This window comes from Mus caroli, chromosome 13 (assembly GCF_900094665.2).
Source record: "Mus caroli chromosome 13, CAROLI_EIJ_v1.1, whole genome shotgun sequence".
NCBI lineage: Eukaryota > Metazoa > Chordata > Mammalia > Rodentia > Muridae > Mus > Mus caroli.
Window position 1 is genome coordinate 93686667 of NC_034582.1, and position 17532 is coordinate 93704198.

The following is a 17532-nucleotide window of genomic DNA, read 5'->3' on the forward strand; positions in this document are numbered from 1 at the left end:
ACACTGTTAAGGAGTTTTAACTTGGTCTGCACCTTCTTTGGGCAGACAAAGCTTTCCTAATAAGGACACGGCTTATTAAATGAAAAGTCTGTGAGAGATGTGAGATACTTCAAGGAAGACTTCTGAGGCCCCTAAACAACAGAAGCTATCACCACTGCTCTTGCTTGTTCACCGTAACTGGATGGTCAGACCCTATTGCTGAAGACACAACACACTCTGGCTGCAGGACATAGAAAAACCAAACTGGAACTGAGCAGAAAACCTCCTCCCTGCTGCCTACTTTTCATAGTGTGGGATGATGCTAATGCACACACTGGAGAAGAAAGTCATTAATGTTCCTACCCAGTGAACCCTGAAGCTGCAATACTGTCCTACCTGGCAAGGTGTGCCCACTGGTGCAATAGTGTCATAAAGATAGATGTGTGTGGGCTAGTGAGATGGCTCAGTGGGTAAGAGCACTGACTGCTCTTCCGTAGGTCCTGAGTTCAAATCCTAGTAACCACATGATAATGAGATCTGACACCCTCTTCTAGTGTGTCTGAAGTCAGATACAGTGTACTTATGTATAATAATAAGTCTTTGGGCTGGAGCAAGCAGGGACTGAGTGACTGGGGTTGAGCAGAGTGAGCAGTGGTCCTAAAAACTCAATTCCCAACAACCACATGAAGGCTTACAACCATCTATACAGCTATAGTGTATTCACATACATAAAATAAACAATTTAAAAAAAATAGATGTGTGTGCCTTCGCATGCATGTGGGCATATTGACACACCAAGCCATGTGTGGGAACTAATCACTTTCTAACTGGATCCAAGGCCTAAGTGACAGGAGGGAATTCCTGCTTTGTACTGTAAATCTGTTCAAAAGCCCATCCCTGAGGAGGCTATAGGCCCAGCTAGGAACCTTCTACTCTTTGTTTCCCTAAACAGATATGGTATTCAACTATCTTCTGCGTGTTTGTGCTTAGACATAGCTATTAGGGCTGCTGTCAACTTTGGGCAGAGAAGTTTCTTTCTGCATTGGTTAACAGGTACTTCAGAGACTCATACCTTGTCAAAGCGTTCTAAATAAGTGACTGCTGAGTGCTACACCCGAAATGAGGGTAGGGCACATGCACCCCCCAAATGCACATGGAGACCAGAGGACAATGTATAGGCAGCAATTCTTCTGTTTTTCTCCATGAGACCCAGAGATCGAAATCAGGTCATCAGACTTGAAAACAAGTACATCTTTATCCAGTGAATAATCTTGCCAACCCCCAACCCCCTTTTTTTTTTTAAGATTTATTTTCAATGTATGTGTCTCTGTGTTTATATACACCACATGCAATCTAGGGCCTACAGAGGCCAGAGGGCATCGAATGCCTTAGAACTGGAAATGCAATCAGTTATGCTGGGTGGTATGGGGCTTAGAATGGAAGCTGGCTCCTCTGCAAGAGCAGTAAGCAATCTTAACAGCTGAGCCTTCTCTCTAGCACCTTAGTTATTTATAGACACAATATAAACTGAGATGCACAGAGGCGAGGTGGTTTGTTTCTGTAGGGTCAGTGAGATGGCTCAGTTCTGCCCTCCACAGCACGCTGTGCGTGCATGCACTCCGCCTCTTCTCAAACACAATACAGAATATCTTGATTTGTCTGAAACAACTCACTGAGCTCTAAAGCTATACTGAAAATCCCAAAATTCTCTAAGTGGTAAAGTGATGCTTACCTTGGGCAGTCACTAAGAACCTTGGGCTGATCAGGCTGAGTATTTTCAAAAGGGTCCTTTTTTTCAGGCAGTGACACAGTATCTTCACATTGCAAGTTTTTATGTGACTCATTTTCCATTTGTGGAGGAATCTTAATAACAAAGTTCACATTTTACACTTTACAATAAAACACAAATCTTTTAAAAACTTTACTGAAAAGTACATGCTAGCCAGGGTTAGCTGCACACTGTATTACAACACTTGGGAGGTAAACGCAGGAAGATCACAGTCCCAAACAAGCCAAGGCTACAAAGGGAATGTGAGAACAACCCAACTACAAAGGATCCCATCTCATTTGAGTGAAAGTAAAATGGTTTTTAAAAAGTGACAAAATTATAAAATAAGTTTAAAATACCATTTAATGTTTTTCTTTTAGCTACCTAAGAAATTCCCTCTACCATGTCTCAAAGTCCCATTCTTGTCTGTCCACACATAAAGCAATGTTTCAGACTCGTCTATTTCAGTCTGTTTCAATTGCATCATCAGAATCCTCCAGTGATTATATTTCTAAATACTTATTGTTGTAAGTACATTAGAGACTATAAGAGGGACAGTGATGTAGCTTAGTTGGTAAGAGTGTTTGCCTAGCATGCACAAAGCCCTTGGTTCAATGGGCATGGTGGCATGTCTACATTCTTAGCATGTGGGTGGAGGCAGGAGGATCAGAGTTCAAGGTTATCCTCATTTATACAGTGAGTTGGAAGTCAGCCACGAATTTGTCTAAATATATAATTTATTATTCAATTATATATAAAATTAAATGTACATGTATATATAATTAAATATATGTATATTAAATATATTTAACTATATATAAAAATATATTTAAATTCTGACCGAAATAGAAAAGAGAATTATAGCAGAAAGAAGCCAAATCTTAAGTCATGATAACTTTCTGCTTTCTTCAAAGGAGTATATAAAATAATCTACAACTCCATGAGCCAGAGATGGCTCGGTAGTGAGAGCACCTTCTTAGTTGGAAAGAGGTCTTGGGTTGGGTGTTTTACATCCCACAAGCAGACACGCAGGTGCATGCACACACACAAATCATTATCTCTGTTTTTTGAATTATTCTTTAAACACTTCCATTATTTAAGCCAATGTTAAAGTTCACATATATGACTATCTTTTTAAAAGGAGGCTGAGAATGTGGCTCAAGGGCACAGTGTTTGCTGGAGAACCTGGGTGCAATCTCAGGCACAGGGAAAAACCAAGTCCAAATATGGAGTGTGATGTGAGCAAGCCAATGTTAGACTCTGACTGAAATATAAAAAGGTAATATAAAAGACTCGTGTATAATGCTCAAATATCTCAAACAATGTAACATAAACAAAACTCCTCAATATGAGATTTTAGCCACAAATGTAATGAAACAAACATAAGCTTATTTTAAAAGAACAAAAGGTTTTCAATAGGACTTATATGCTTGCTCAAAAAATGTTACCAGAATTAATCTACTTACCACAACACAGGATTCAACTTCACTTTTCTCTACATGGGCCTCAACTTTTTCCTGTGAGGCGAGAATTTCTTTTCTTTCTGCAGCTTTCACTACATTTGGCTTTGGTCTTTGCATTCGACTCCTCATTAGTCGGGTAGGTCTTAAGACCTTTGCCTGACCATCCTGCTGTACACAGGATTTCTCACTCAAACTATAATCACGAAGAAATGAAAGTAACAATTACAGAAAAGTCACAACATTGCTTGGTTATATAAGTAAATCAATCATGTTAAATACAAAGCACTTTCCAAGAATCCACAAGAATATCTTGACAGATCTTCACCACACATCCACACTCTACTCTTGAAAACAGTCCTTCCTGGAAGCCTAGCTGTAGAAACCGTGAACAGATACCACCTCATCCCCTCCCAACAGACCAATCTGCCTATGCCAGTGCCCCCCCTATCATCGATGATGAGCTGAAATCCCTCTGAAATGTAAGAACTTAGTCTGACAGCAGCTGGTCAGTGAGAAATCCAACACTACCACCACCCTTCCTGGCGCTCCATACAAATCTATAAACCACACCGCCAAGCCGGACCCTGGGTGTGAAAATGAACAAACACTTGGTCAACTGCAAGCTTCAGAAGAACTAGGTGAGAACCTTGAGGAAAGACCCTGAAAAACACCTTAGCAAACTGCTCTTCAGTAAGCAGTGCTGTTGATTCTTACAGACATATCTGTCATAGACACCGTAAGAAAGTGAATTCTCCAAATGATAGGTGATATTAAGGTTCTCAGGAGAATCAAAGAAAATGTTATCCTGTGCCTCAGTTCCCATCTGAGAAAATGTCATTTGCTATATTCATCAATGTTGCACAATAAAACCATCTTTAAAAAGCACCAAAATTTCACTTCAAAATTGGAAAAAAACTGTATCTGCCAAACATGTGATACTATTACTTGTTTCAGGACATCACTGTTTAATGCCGGAGAATGAGTGCTTACTTGTAGAGTTGCATCCCACTGAATAGTCCAGAACCTATTGATCACAACCATATTTGAAGATCAGCTATCCTATCAAGTTAATTATTCCTTTAGAAATCCAATCACTTCAAATACAACCATCCACAAACATATATCTTACTCATTTATTTGACAAGACTTATTAGGAAATTGAAGGAGCACAAAACCACTAACTCAGCGGTACAATGACTTAGAAACTTTACTTCTTGTGAGACCAGTCTCCTGTATGACCGACCGGCTGACCGCAAAACCATCCTGTGTATGAGGATAACCTTGAACGCCTGATTCTCTCACCTCTCCCTCTCTCTAGTGCTGACATCAAAAGCATACACCACCATGCCTGGTTTGTGCCTGTGGTTCCTGACAGATTACGACAGGCAATCAGATACAGCCCTAGCTCTGCCCACACCATCATTTCTATCTATAATATCAAGCACAGAGAACATTAGTAAAAATTCCTACTACTATCTATAATGAAAGTAGACTTGATGTAGCATAGTTGAAAACTCTGACTGTATTAAAAACAAACAACCTGATCATTACAACCATTCCTGAAGGTCATTTCTTCCCAAGTACTTACTCAGACACAGTTCTGGCACCTGGGCTCGCTCTGTCTGTGTTCTTGGCTACAGAAGTTTCAGATTCATTCACTGTCTCCTTTTCCATGTGATTCTGTAAATGTAATTTTTTACATTTAAGCTACTTACAGTAAAATATTCCACTGAATGGGAATCAAAAACAAACTAATCTTGAGTGTTTTAATAACAAGGCAATTTTCTAAAAACCCTAAATACAAAACACATAATCTTACATTGTTGGAAGGCCCTTCCCAACATCAAGAGTAATTCAAATACTGATATTCTCTGACCAGGACTATCATCGTAGACTGTATTCTAAGAAAGCAGCTGATGAGATCAGGACTGGTAGCATATATATCTTTAATGCCAACAGTTTGGAGGCAGAGACAGACAGATCTCTCTGGGTTTACAGGCCAGAGCTATATACTAAGAACATGTCTTTTTTTATTAAAAAAAAAAAAAAAAAAGGAAAATAATTGAGCAGTGGGTCTAAAGGGAAAGGTCCTGGCCAAAAGCCTCACAGCCTGACTTTATCTCAAAGAAACAGGTAATGGAAAGAGAAGGCCAGCTGCCTAGCAAGCTGTCCTGTGCTTCCACCCACATATAAACTATGTAATTTAAAAACAAATTATCTAAATGAACTTAAAAATATGTAAGTATTAGAATATTTACCCCAATATTACATAAAATAGCCTACATTGTTAGCATGTTTTCCAATAATGGAGGAATGGTGAAATAAATGCTAAAGTATTATTAAATACTTTCTAAAGATACTTATTAAAAAGTATTATTAAATGTTTTCTAAAGACAGTTAAAAAGCACTGGAAAGAAATTTAGGAAATTTAAAATGCCAAAAGAACAAAATGAATAAAACCTCAGAGGTACCAAATATATATATGGTTCACTGTGGAAGTGCTTGTGACTCACAGTCTATAGCTTTAACCCTGGCTTTTATCCTTTTATCCTTGATACCAGAAACTTAAAAAGATGAATGTGGAGAGTGGTTGCATTCAGATAATAAAATTCTCCATAAAATCTGGGCCAGCACAATGGCTCAGAGGGTCAAGGAACTTAACACCAAACCTAAAGACCTGAGTTTGCTCCCAGAGAGAAACAAGTGCTGCAAGCTGTCCTCTGACCTCCTGTGTATGCTGTCGCCTGTGCACAGCATCCTCCTCCACAGTTAACTGTTTACCCAAGTTTCTACTGTACCAGATTGTAATAATTTAACAATAAAAGGATTATAGGGATTAAAGACATAGCTCAGTAGCAAGGAAGGCACTTGCAAGGCCTGGGTTTGAGTCCCAGAACTGCCAAAAAAAGCATTTAATAAATAAAGGTTTTTTCACCAGGATCAAGATTAAGGTCAATGGTAGAGCACTTACCTGTACCTGTGAGTCCCATATATGACAGTTCAAATAAGGATAAAGGAAAAAACCTAAATAACATTTTAAGTGCTTTAGAAAATATTTAAAATAATTTTAAGACTATAGCTAACAGAAATATAAATAAATAGGACCTATTTTTAAAAGATTCATTTTATTACTTATCTATGGATACTTGCATGCCTATGTATGACTATGTGCAGGTATCTAAGAGCCAGGAGGAGGAGGCAGGTCCCCCTGGAGCTGGGATTATAGAAGGTTGTCAACTACCTGGTGGGAGGCTAGGAAGAAAATTCAGACCCATCCAAAGAACAGCACATGCTCTTAACTGCTGGGCCACCTCCCCAGCCTAGAAATGGGTATTTAATGCAAATCAAATATAGAAACTTTCTTTTGGCAGTGCATAGTGCCAGCCATAAAAATATTTTGAGCAATACTCTGAACTATAATCACAACACTACCAATTGTTTTTCATAAGAAAGCCCTGTTTTCCACACAAGGTGGCACATCCCCTTAATCCCAACACTCTGGAGGCAGCGGTAGGAGTATCTTTGCAAGTTCTAGGCCAGCCTGGTCTAAAGGATTTAAATCACAGGCCAACCAGGGCTGCAGTGTGAGACCCTGACTCAAAACGATATAACCCTACTTACAAAATTATTTACTAATGTTAAAAACAAAACCCTCCGGGGCCAGAGAGATGGCTCAGTTAGAAGGGCACTCATCCTCCCAGCACTGGAACATGGAGACCAGCAGATCTCTAGAACTCACCAACCAGCCATGCTAGCTTAGCTGATAAGCTTCAGACAGAAGAGAAACCCTATCTGAAGGAGCAAGGTAGATGGTTCCTGAGAGCCAATATCAAAGCTGACCTCTGATCTCTACATACATGTTCACATATATGTACCCAAATATAAGTTCAGGCAACACAAACATGAAATCACACCTACGAGAAATATTTTGAGCCAATGTTTTATACAATTAAAAAAGAGAGCTTTGAGATGAAGGTCAGTGGTAAATGCTTGCCCAGCGTGAGCTAGGTTTAATCTCTAGCGCCACAGACAAAAAAGAAAACATTTAATTATCATAACTGAGATTTCTTTCCAAATGTTATAGTCTACATTCTAAAGAAAACACATGAAACAAAGACTAATAAAAAAAATCTAATTTTAGGTTGTAATGTTTTCCTATCAGTATCAGAAACTTGAATTACGTAGAAAGTATTTTTATACTTTGAATTTCCACACACTCTCTTAAGCCACACCTTCTCAGCTGCAGTTTCTGAAGGTGAGTTCTTGTCCCTTTCATCTTGTCTGTCTTGTGAAACAGCTGATTTCTTCCCAACTGCCCTTGCCAGATTAGGCTTAGGTCTCTGTAGTCGAGTTCTTGATTTTGGTTTGACATTTTCTGTCTGTTCAGTCTCTCTTTAAAAAAAAAAAAAAGTATTTGAATTACAACATATAGTCATGATCAAATAAAACTTTTCTTAAAGGCTAGAACAAAAGACAGCTGGAACTTAAAAGAGTTCCTTAAAGCTTACTGAGGATTAGAGTAACAAAGAAAACTGAAAAAAATAGATTTATTCTACCAGAAGTTAAGAATATACCATCAACATCAGTAATTAAATACCAATAGACTTATAAACATGTAAATAAACATAAAAGAAAATTACTCCAAAAGTTATGATTTTAGAACACAATAAAGATCGTCTCTCAAACAGAAAAGTTGAAATACAGAACAGAATTTAAAAATGCATGTTTGATGGTACTTTAAACCCAGCTCTCAGGAGGAAGAGGTCAGACCTCTCTAGCTTTGAGAGCAGCCTAAAATACGCAGCAAGTTCCAGGACAGCCAGCACTACACAGAAAAACAAAATAATAAAAAATTAAAATAAAATAAATATTACAAAAGACTAAATTGGTTAGCAAATAAAATAGAGGCCACTCCATCCCTTGTACTATGCTGACAATATATTCCTAGTGGATCAAACACTTAACCGAAGACAGAGAAAACAAGAAAAATTACTTTATAAACTTGAGCTGAAATAAATCTAAGATTTCATAGAAAGTGAAAAATATTTAGAAATCTATTAATGTAAAAATGAAAACCTGGGGGCTAGAGAGATGGCCCAGAGATGAAGGCATTTGCCATCAAGACATTAGTTCCCGGAACCCACATGACAGGAAAGCACCAACACCCACAAGATGTCCTCTGATCTTTGCATGTGCAGGAACACACACAGAGAGACAGAAACAGAAACATGGATGTTCATCCTTTTCAGAAACAGTTCCAATTTTAAAATCTCCACTTAAAACATACTTGTAAGATCCCTACCCCCACCAATCACCCACCAGAGGGGTCTACCTGGGGCACAGCCAGCCAAGACAGGAGCCTAGCATAACTCTCCTGAGAGACTTCCTCCAGCAGCTGATGGAAACAGATGCAGAGACCCACAGCCAAACCAGCGCAAGGAGTCTTGAAGAGTGGGGGTCAGGAATGAGCAGGCTGGGGCGTGGGGGAGGCTTTAGTTAAGGACACCACAAGACCTACAGAGTCAACTAACCTGGGATCATGGGTATTCAGAGACTGAATGAACCACCAGCCAAAGAGAATGTAGAGGCTGGACCTAGGCCCCTTACACATTTGTAGCAGAGGTGGCAGCTTGCTCTTCACATGGGTCCCCTAACAATTGGATCAGGCTGTCTCAGACTCTGTTGCCTGCCACTGGATCCCTTCCCCTAGCTAAAATGTATGGTCGGGCCACACTAGGGCAGGATGTACTAAGTCCTGCAGCAAACTGATGTCCCCAGGCGAGCAGGGTTGTACTCAAGGCTGGGGGTGGGGGAATCCCCCTTCTCTGAGAAGAGGAGTTAATAGGGAAGGGAACTGTGAGTGTTGGACTAAGAAGAGAGGGTGTGGCTGCAATTGGTATGTAAAGTGAATAAATAAATTGATTAAATGATAAAGAAAAACCCTTGCAATGCAGAAAAGCGTAAGATCACAGTGTTTGTAGAAACAACCTCAGTGGCCATGAGCAGAGAACAAACAACACAGACGAGGGTACAGCCATACAATCAAACACTATTAAGTTAGAAAAATAAAGATACTTTTTAACAGTCTGGCAGTTGTGGCACGCCTTTATTTCCAGCACTCAAAGGCAGAGACAAGTGGATTTCTGAGTGTGAGGCCAGCCTGGTCTACAGAGTGAGTTACAGGACAGCCAGGGCTATACAGAGAAACCCTGTCTCAAAGACAGGGAAAAAAAAAGATAATTTTTACATAAAGGTATGGGGGGACACTACATTCTAAAGCCACTTGTATTTGTTCAACAGACACATAAAGCCTCTAAAAGAAGTGGCACAGATCACTTGTTAGTGAGGACGACATGCAGACAAACTTTGTTGTGTTTTTATACTTTTTCATGTTTAACCAAACAAATAACAGTTTATCCCAAAAATTAAGTTAAAAAATCTGATTCCCAATGTGGCATGCTTTACTGAAAATAAGCATTCCTGAGCTCAACAGCTTTCCTTCCTCTTCTCATGTGCATGCGGTGTGCCTGTGTATTCCCGCTCACGTGTGGCTGTGGGTGGGGATGCAGGCCCGTGCTTGCTGATTCCTTGTTGTCAGTCTGTCTATTTCTAGAATTAACTAAAAGCCAAATGGCTACATATACCTGTCAGGGATTTTTTTTTTTTTTTCTTAAACAATTTGAAGTAGGAAGACCCACATCTAATCTGGATCTTTGATGTACGAAGCTACATTTTTAATCCAGATCTTTAGAGACTGGGAGGTGCCACATCATTTGTGTTCCTTCCCTCCTTCCTACCTACCTACCTACATACGTACACACATACATATGCACATCCGTGTGTGTGTGTGTGTGTGTGTGTGTGTGTGTGTGTGTGTGTGAGATCATCTCGTAAGTTCTGCTCCTCTAGAGAACCCTGATGAATACAAGTCCCAAGAATGATGTCAGGAACCTTCCTCAATCACTCTTTCCCCTTATTCTTTGGGTCTTCCAATCAAACCCAGTGCTTGTATTATGCTAATACAAGCAGGCCCACAGGTCCACCCAGCACTTCTTTTCTTTCTCTTGTTTTGTTGATTTGGCTGGTCGGGTTTTCTTGGTTTTTTGGCTTTGTTTGGTTTTGTTTTTTGAGACAGGGTCTCTTCTGTAGACCAGGCTAGCCTGGAACTTAGAGATCCTCCTGGCTCTGCCTCCCCAAGTGCTGGGATTAAAGGCACGTGCTGTCCTGGCAAGCTGAATTTTCTTTCCATAATGAAACAGAAAGTGAAAAATCAAAAGAGAAAAAATAATAAATGGAAAATTTTGATGACATGTGATTAATAGACCACTGTAAAATTACATATTAAGTGATCTACATATTAATAGTCCCTTCTAGTTGGGTGGTGGTCATGAACATCTTTGATCCCAGTGCTTGGGAGGCAGAGGCAGGCATACTTCTATGAGTTTGACCATACAGTTTGGTCAGCTTGGTCTTACATATTGACTTTCATGACAGCCAAGAATACATAGAGAAACCCTGTTACAAAAAACCAAAAATACAAAAATTTTAAAAAAGTTATTTAAGAACTTTAACAAGGGGATGAAGAATATCTCAGCAGTTAAGAGCTCCTGGTTTTGGTTCTCAGCACAGCACAAGGTACCTCATAATGGTCTCCAACTCTAAAAAACGATCAGGCAGGCGCGCATGCGCACACACATTCACACAGAGGCACACACATGCACACGCATATATATATATATATATATATATATATATATATATATATACACACACACACACACACACATACACATATATACGTATATATATACACACACATATACAAACACACAATTTAAAATAATAAATATGTATCTTTAAAAAAGAAGTTATCAAAGGCTAGAGATACAGCTCAGCCTTTATTCTTAGAAGACTTTCCCAGTATGTGTGATGTATTGAGTTTAATCCCAAAAATCAAAAAACAAAAGTGTTTAATAACCTTATGAAACTTTTACACATAAGTCCTATTGCATAGACACTTACGGTGCCGCAGTCTTCAGGTCAGCACCCCTTCCCTCTGAGCAGGAGCTCTCAGCATTAGCCATGTCAGCAGAGGCAGTACTACCGGGTTCCCACACAGGTAAAGCCGCAGCACCCGACTCTGAGGACTCCCTTGCTAGTGGCATGATGTCTTGTTGATTACTAAGGAAGGGAAAACGTATCAGGAGGAAAAGAATTCCTACAAATAAATTGTCATACCAAATCTCATACCAAAAGATACTGTGTGTACACTGGTATGGTGTAAAACCTCTTTCCATTGCTCAGGAACCATCCACTTTGCTTTTAAGACAGAGTCTTTCATTGATCTGAGACTCATCAATTAGCCTAGCATACCTGATGAGCAAGCCCAAGGGAATTCTCTCATCTCTGCTTGTACACACTGAGATTATCAGTATGTGCCACTACACTAGTTTTTTATATGGGTAGTAGGAACTGATTGTGGTGGTCCATACCCTGTAAACCCAGCACCTAAGAGACAACAGGAGGATTTGTTTGTGTGTGTGTTTATTTATCTTGGTGGCAGGAACTACTAAGTAGTCCAAGGAAATCTGAATCTGCCAGGTAGCCTAAGCTAACCTTGAACTTATAATTTCCCTGCCTTACCATCCTCAGTACTGGGTTTTTAGGTGTGCACTAACACACCAAGCTTGAACATTAATACACAATGATTGAAAAAAGAAAATTAACCAAGAGGCTAGACAAACAGCTAGGCAGTTAGGAGTGCATACTGCTCTTGCAGAGGTGTCATGTTCAGTTCACAATACCCATATCAGGTAGTCACAATCACCTATAATTTCAGTCCAGAGGAATTCAGTGCCTCTGTGGGCCCCTGCACTGATGTGCACATATCCAAAGACATACACACACATAATTAAAAAATAAAAATAAATCTTTAAAAAAAAATATCCAAGACACAATAATCCCAGTCATTTAAGACTGTAACAAAAAAAGTTTGAAAACAAATAAAAGAATGAAACAAAGCAAACAGAAAAATAAGTGTAAACCCACTATGGCAGTGGGAGACTTCAATAATCCTCTCTCAGGAACCCATGGAAGATGCAAATGAAGCCAGGAAAGAGGTTCCTACCATGTGGAAGGGATGGGGTCCATTCTCATCTCGGTCTCTTCACTGGGTACTAAACCTGCAATGTCATCTATGTTCTGTGTCAAGCATGGTATCTGTTCTTTATTGCATTCACTTTCATTTTCCTCAGAAGGACATGTATCTAGGAATATAAAATATACGTTATTCCAAAAAAGTAGCAAAGATATTTACATTTTAAAGCCTAAGGAATTTCCATATACTATTGTCTTTTCCTACAAAATATTAATCTACTTATCATTCAAGATTTAGTCTTGATTTTTTTTCTATGACATTTTGCTGTTGTTTGTTGCTGTTGGTATGAGATTTAGCCTTTAAGCCATCTCTTACTTGTGAAGTTTTATTGCATTTATCAGTATCACGTGTGCACGCATGTTCTATCACATGCACATGGGGCTCAGAAGTCAGCTGGTTCTCTCCTTTTACCTTTCCAAGTTTGGGGGAGAGACTCAAGGTGTCAGGATTGTAAGACATGTCTTTCCCCTGCTTACCATCTCAAGAATGCAAACAGATGCAAAATAAAGACATGTAATAAAAAGCATTACTATTAATCATATCATAAAGAAGAACCATCTGAGTTCAGCATCTCAACTGACTCCCAATACTTAAGATGGTAAAAGAGCTAGAACTGACAGTTAAGCTCTTCTGCTTTATATGTAAGAGCTTTCTTTCTCTGGGTTGAGCAGGGGCTAATGTAATAGGCTGCCCTCAAACTCACTAGGTAGCCAGGGATCATTTGAACTTCTGAATCTACCTACCTATCTCTAATACCTAAATGGTGGGGTTACAGGCAGCTGCCATTTTACCCAGTAGCCTTTGGTATGTAATCTCTTTTAAAACATACTTTTCACTTATTTATTATTCATTTACTCTGTGAGTAAGTGTGTATGTGTGTGAGAGAGTTTTAGAGAGAGAGAGTTTTAGAGAGAGTTTTAGAGAGTTTGAGAGAGAGAGAGAGAGAGAGAGAGAGAGAGAGAGAGTTTTACCACAGTGCCCATGTGAAGGGAACTAACAGGAGTTGGTTTTCTCCTTTGTGGGTCCCTGGGATCAAACTTAAGTACCTTTACCCACTGAGTTATCTCACGGGCCTCTATATAAAGTATTTCTTGTAATGGTAAACAAAAGTATATTATCCTAATGCTTATAAATCAGACAATTGTCAACTGGGTGTTATGGCGCATGCCTTTAATCCCATCCCTCAGAAGGCAGAGACAAGAGATCTCTGAACTTGAGGCCAGCCTGGTCTACAGAGCAAGTTCCAGGCCAACCAGGGCTACACAGAGAAACTCTGTCTCAAAAAATCCAAAAATTAATGATAAAATAAAAAATAAAAGAAGGGCATGAAGCTGAGAGAAAGGTATGTTGGGGAGGTTCTGGGAGGAGCTAGAGGGGGATTGAAGGTTGGATATGATCAAACTACATTCTACACATGGATAAAAATAGCATTTTTTAAGCCAGGCGTGGTGGCACACGCCTTTAATTCCAGCACTCGGGAGGCAGAGGCAGGCGGATTTCTGAGTTCCAGGATAGCCAGGGCTATACAGAGAAACCCTGTCTCAAAAAAAAACCAAAAAGAAAAAACAAAAAATAAAGCATTTTTTTAAAAGAAAAAATTGTATTGGTAAAGGGAACTAGATAAATCAAGGAAAGGTTTGCTTCTGTCTTTTCTTGATTATCTGGCTTTTGGGGAGAAGGAGGGCAGGCCGAGTAAACCTAGGGAGTAAGCCCAGGGATCTGCACTGCTAAGTGCATGCTCTACCACTGAGCAGGATCGCCAAACTTACTATTTGCTAAGTATTCATAAATCAAGCTCTTAAGAAGGACCCAAGTCTCCTCTAAAGTTTTGGTCTTCCTCTCCAAACACTCAAATTTTAGTATGTTTGCATACTAAGAGTACAAGAAGAAAAAAATGCAAATTCTGTTAGCTCTTTTCAAAATTAAATGACCTACTCTAGGCTTCAGAGGTGTCCCATAAAGGTAGACCATAAGAATCTGAGCTTCAGTGAGAGACACAGTGACTACCCAAGGCTGTTAATGGGAATCAAGGGAAATAATACATCTTAGGCACAATCTAAACGAAAAAGTAAATGGCAAGGTGTAACATAGTACTGAGCACACAACCACTTACTCGGCGGCGTCTGCTATTACCCACAGGACAGCCTAGCTCTGCCATACTCATCACTATGCTTGTCTTTTCAAGTAAAACAGAGGCTCCGAGGATGAGCTTGAAACTTACGCTTGTGTATTTCTGCTGCAGGAGGGCTCGGATGAACAAGAACCCTCTCTAAAAGATTTGTTGCTTCCTGTTTATTAGCTTCACCTTGGCTCCTCCTCCTCTTTTTCTCTTGATTTTGGTCTTGCTCTAACATAGCTTGTTCTAAGTGCTGTCCTGATGAACTCGGTGACTCTTCTTCATTGACTGCCTCAGCATCATTTTGAGATCTTTCTGGATCTGAAATGTTACTATTTATAGACTCATCTGGATCATCATTCACTTCTTCACTGGTTACTGTTTTTGCTAAAAACAAGAGAAACTATTATAACTACATGAACCACTTACAGAAAACTTACTGAAAAGGAAGATGATAAATACTCAAAAGTATATTTTATCATATTACTTTTGTGCAAAAAGCTAAAAACACACTAAAATGGGGAATGAAGTAATCAGTTATAACAGTTGTAACATTCACATAGGCAACTGTAAGCCACACCAACAGGGGTGCTGGGAACTGAATTCCAGTCAGATATAAGAGTAACAAAGCATCCTTAACCTCTGAGTCATCTGTCCAGCCACTTCAGGCCTCTCTGCAGAGCACTAAACACACACACACTCACACATATAACACACAAACAAAAATATAAATCATTAAAAGGGAGCTGCTGCTTTGCCCCAGATAACTGGCAAAGCAATTTCTATTATTATTATTATTATTATTATTATTATTATGTAATAACTTGTTATGATTATTGATGCCCTCCTACTGTACACTCAAGTAGATGTCCACCACCTGATGTGCACTTAGGCCAATGTCCACTACCTAAGTAACACTTGAATTCTCAATTCCTAAGAGGCAATCAGTACCTTTTAAGTTTTTCCGTGGTTTGGAGGCCTTTTCCTTTGAACTCTGACATTTAGTAGATTTTTGTTTTCTTTTTTCTTCTTCAGCAAGAACTTTCTGAAGCAAATGAGCAAAAAAATCGAAGTCAAAAGGGCGTTTTTCCTCTGTTTAAAGAAAGGGGGGAAATGTTAAGTTTCTTATTTTTAAAAAAATAGCCTTCTCTAGTTCTTAAAGTATTACAACATCCAGAGCAAATGGACTTATTTATTAGACAGAGTATGGATAAACAAATATATAACATTATCAAGTAATAAAAGAAAAAGGCAATCAACAAATAAAGGCTAAGTCTGTAAAAGCTCTGAGACAGAGCACTTGTGCAGCATGCCCTGGGTTCAAGCCCTAGCATCAAAAAAAAAAAAAAAAAAAAGAACCTTATTAGCTTGGCCCAAAATGACCTGCTGTTTTATGTCATAGTTTCAAATACATCTTTCTTAATCAAGATAAAAACCATTCCAAGCAACACATTTTTTGCTAATTAAGAATACGGTATTTTGTTTTGTTTTGATTACTGCAGTATAAACCCCATGCTTGGGACTCAATGAACTGTGGAAAACATTTTCTGCTTCTTTCTGGTGTAGCACATTTTCCTTATAAAAACAATGTTGAGAAGGGGTAGTCAACTGGCAACGGGTTAGGTGCACATGGTAGATAAAGCAGTACGCTGTATCCCGAGCCAGGAGCAATAGCACACATCTTTGATGTAAGTTTAAGGCTACCCAGGCCTGCACAGCAAGCTGCAGATCAGCCAGTGTTCTACAGTGAGACCCTGACTCCAAACAACAACAAATGTATAGCCTGTTCATTCCGAACGTCTAAAGTATCGGTTGTGTGATACAAGGTTGGGTACTGTGGAGAATCAGGCCCTGTCTGTTGACCAATGCTGGCTGCATAGCTCACACATTTGTTAGGAAAATTTCTCAGATCTAATATTTCCATTAGATTTCAGAAAGTTGTGGATTAGATCACCAGATAGTAATCAGGACCCTCACCTTTGTGGGAGGCTCAAATTTGGCTGTGGAAAGTGGGTGCTTTGAAGCTTCAGCTCGGTCCACCATTGTGCTGGTCATTGCTAGTTGTCTTACACTACTCACATTTTATTATACCTCACAACACCATCCATTTCTCACTGCATGCCACAACCCCATAAAGAAATGGTATACTCAGTGACAATTCAAGATGATGACTTTTTTATTGAGATTTCTCATGTTCCCAATTTCCTTCAAATGCCAAATACCCACAATGAATTCTACAGCAACATTTACATTGTAAAAAGATCAGATTCATAAATTGCTCAGAGTTTGCTACATTCCTCACCTTCAAGGCTCCTCTTCTTTACACACCTTTTTGAACCATTATTGCAATGGCATATTCCTAGACCAAATGCATTGTTATTGTTGCAATTTCTCTGGATACATGACCCATTCTGAACTCAAGTAAGAAAACACTTACGAGTCAGGAGAGCTGGCTCAGCAGTTAAGCGCACTGGCTGCTTGTGCTGGCTAGTTGTGCATCAACTTGACACAAGCTAGGGTCATCCAAAGGGAGACATACTCAACTAATAAACTGACTCCATAAGATCAGGCTGTAGGCAAGCCTGTGGGCCCAGGCCACTGTGGGTGGGGACACCCATGGGCTGGTGGTTCTGGGTTCTATAAGAAAACAGGCTGAGCAAACCATGAAGAGCAAGCCAGTAAGCTGCACTCCTCCAAGCTGTCTGCATCAGTTCCTGCCTCCAGGTTCCTGCTCTACGAGTACCATCCTGACTTCCTTCAGTGATGAACAGTAATATGGAAGCATAGCCAATTAAACCCTTTCCTCCTTAAGTAGGTTTGGTCATGGTGTTCTATCACAACAACAGTGACCCTAAGTCACTAATCTTTGAAGGTTAATTCCCAGCATCCACAGAGTAGCTCACAACCAAGTGTAACTCCGGTTTCAGGGAATCTGACATCCACTTCTGTTCTCTGTAGAAACTGCATATTTAGACTGTACAGACATGCATTCAGGAATATAAAAATAAAATCTTAAAAAAATTTAAGAGTATCTTGAATTTGCTTTTTG

The 17532-nt window shown here is 39.4% G+C and overlaps 1 protein-coding gene across 4 annotated transcripts in view; it reads right to left on the reverse strand.

Annotated features, from left to right (window-relative positions):
• The window catches only part of Bdp1 (B double prime 1, subunit of RNA polymerase III transcription initiation factor IIIB), an 87746-nt gene that overhangs the window by 47488 nt on the left and 22726 nt on the right, over positions 1–17532 (reverse strand). For all 4 annotated transcript variants that reach the window (XM_029468188.1, XM_029468190.1, XM_021180075.2 and 1 more), the window contains exons 9-16: positions 15435–15575; positions 14589–14870; positions 12338–12476; positions 11233–11391; positions 7443–7602; positions 4799–4890; positions 3214–3403; positions 1712–1842 (exon numbers count right to left, since the gene is read on the reverse strand). In XM_029468188.1, coding sequence (XP_029324048.1) covers positions 1712–1842; positions 3214–3403; positions 4799–4890; positions 7443–7602; positions 11233–11391; positions 12338–12476; positions 14589–14870; positions 15435–15575 — 1294 coding nt within the window. The remainder of the gene's footprint in view (positions 1–1711; positions 1843–3213; positions 3404–4798; positions 4891–7442; positions 7603–11232; positions 11392–12337; positions 12477–14588; positions 14871–15434; positions 15576–17532) is intronic.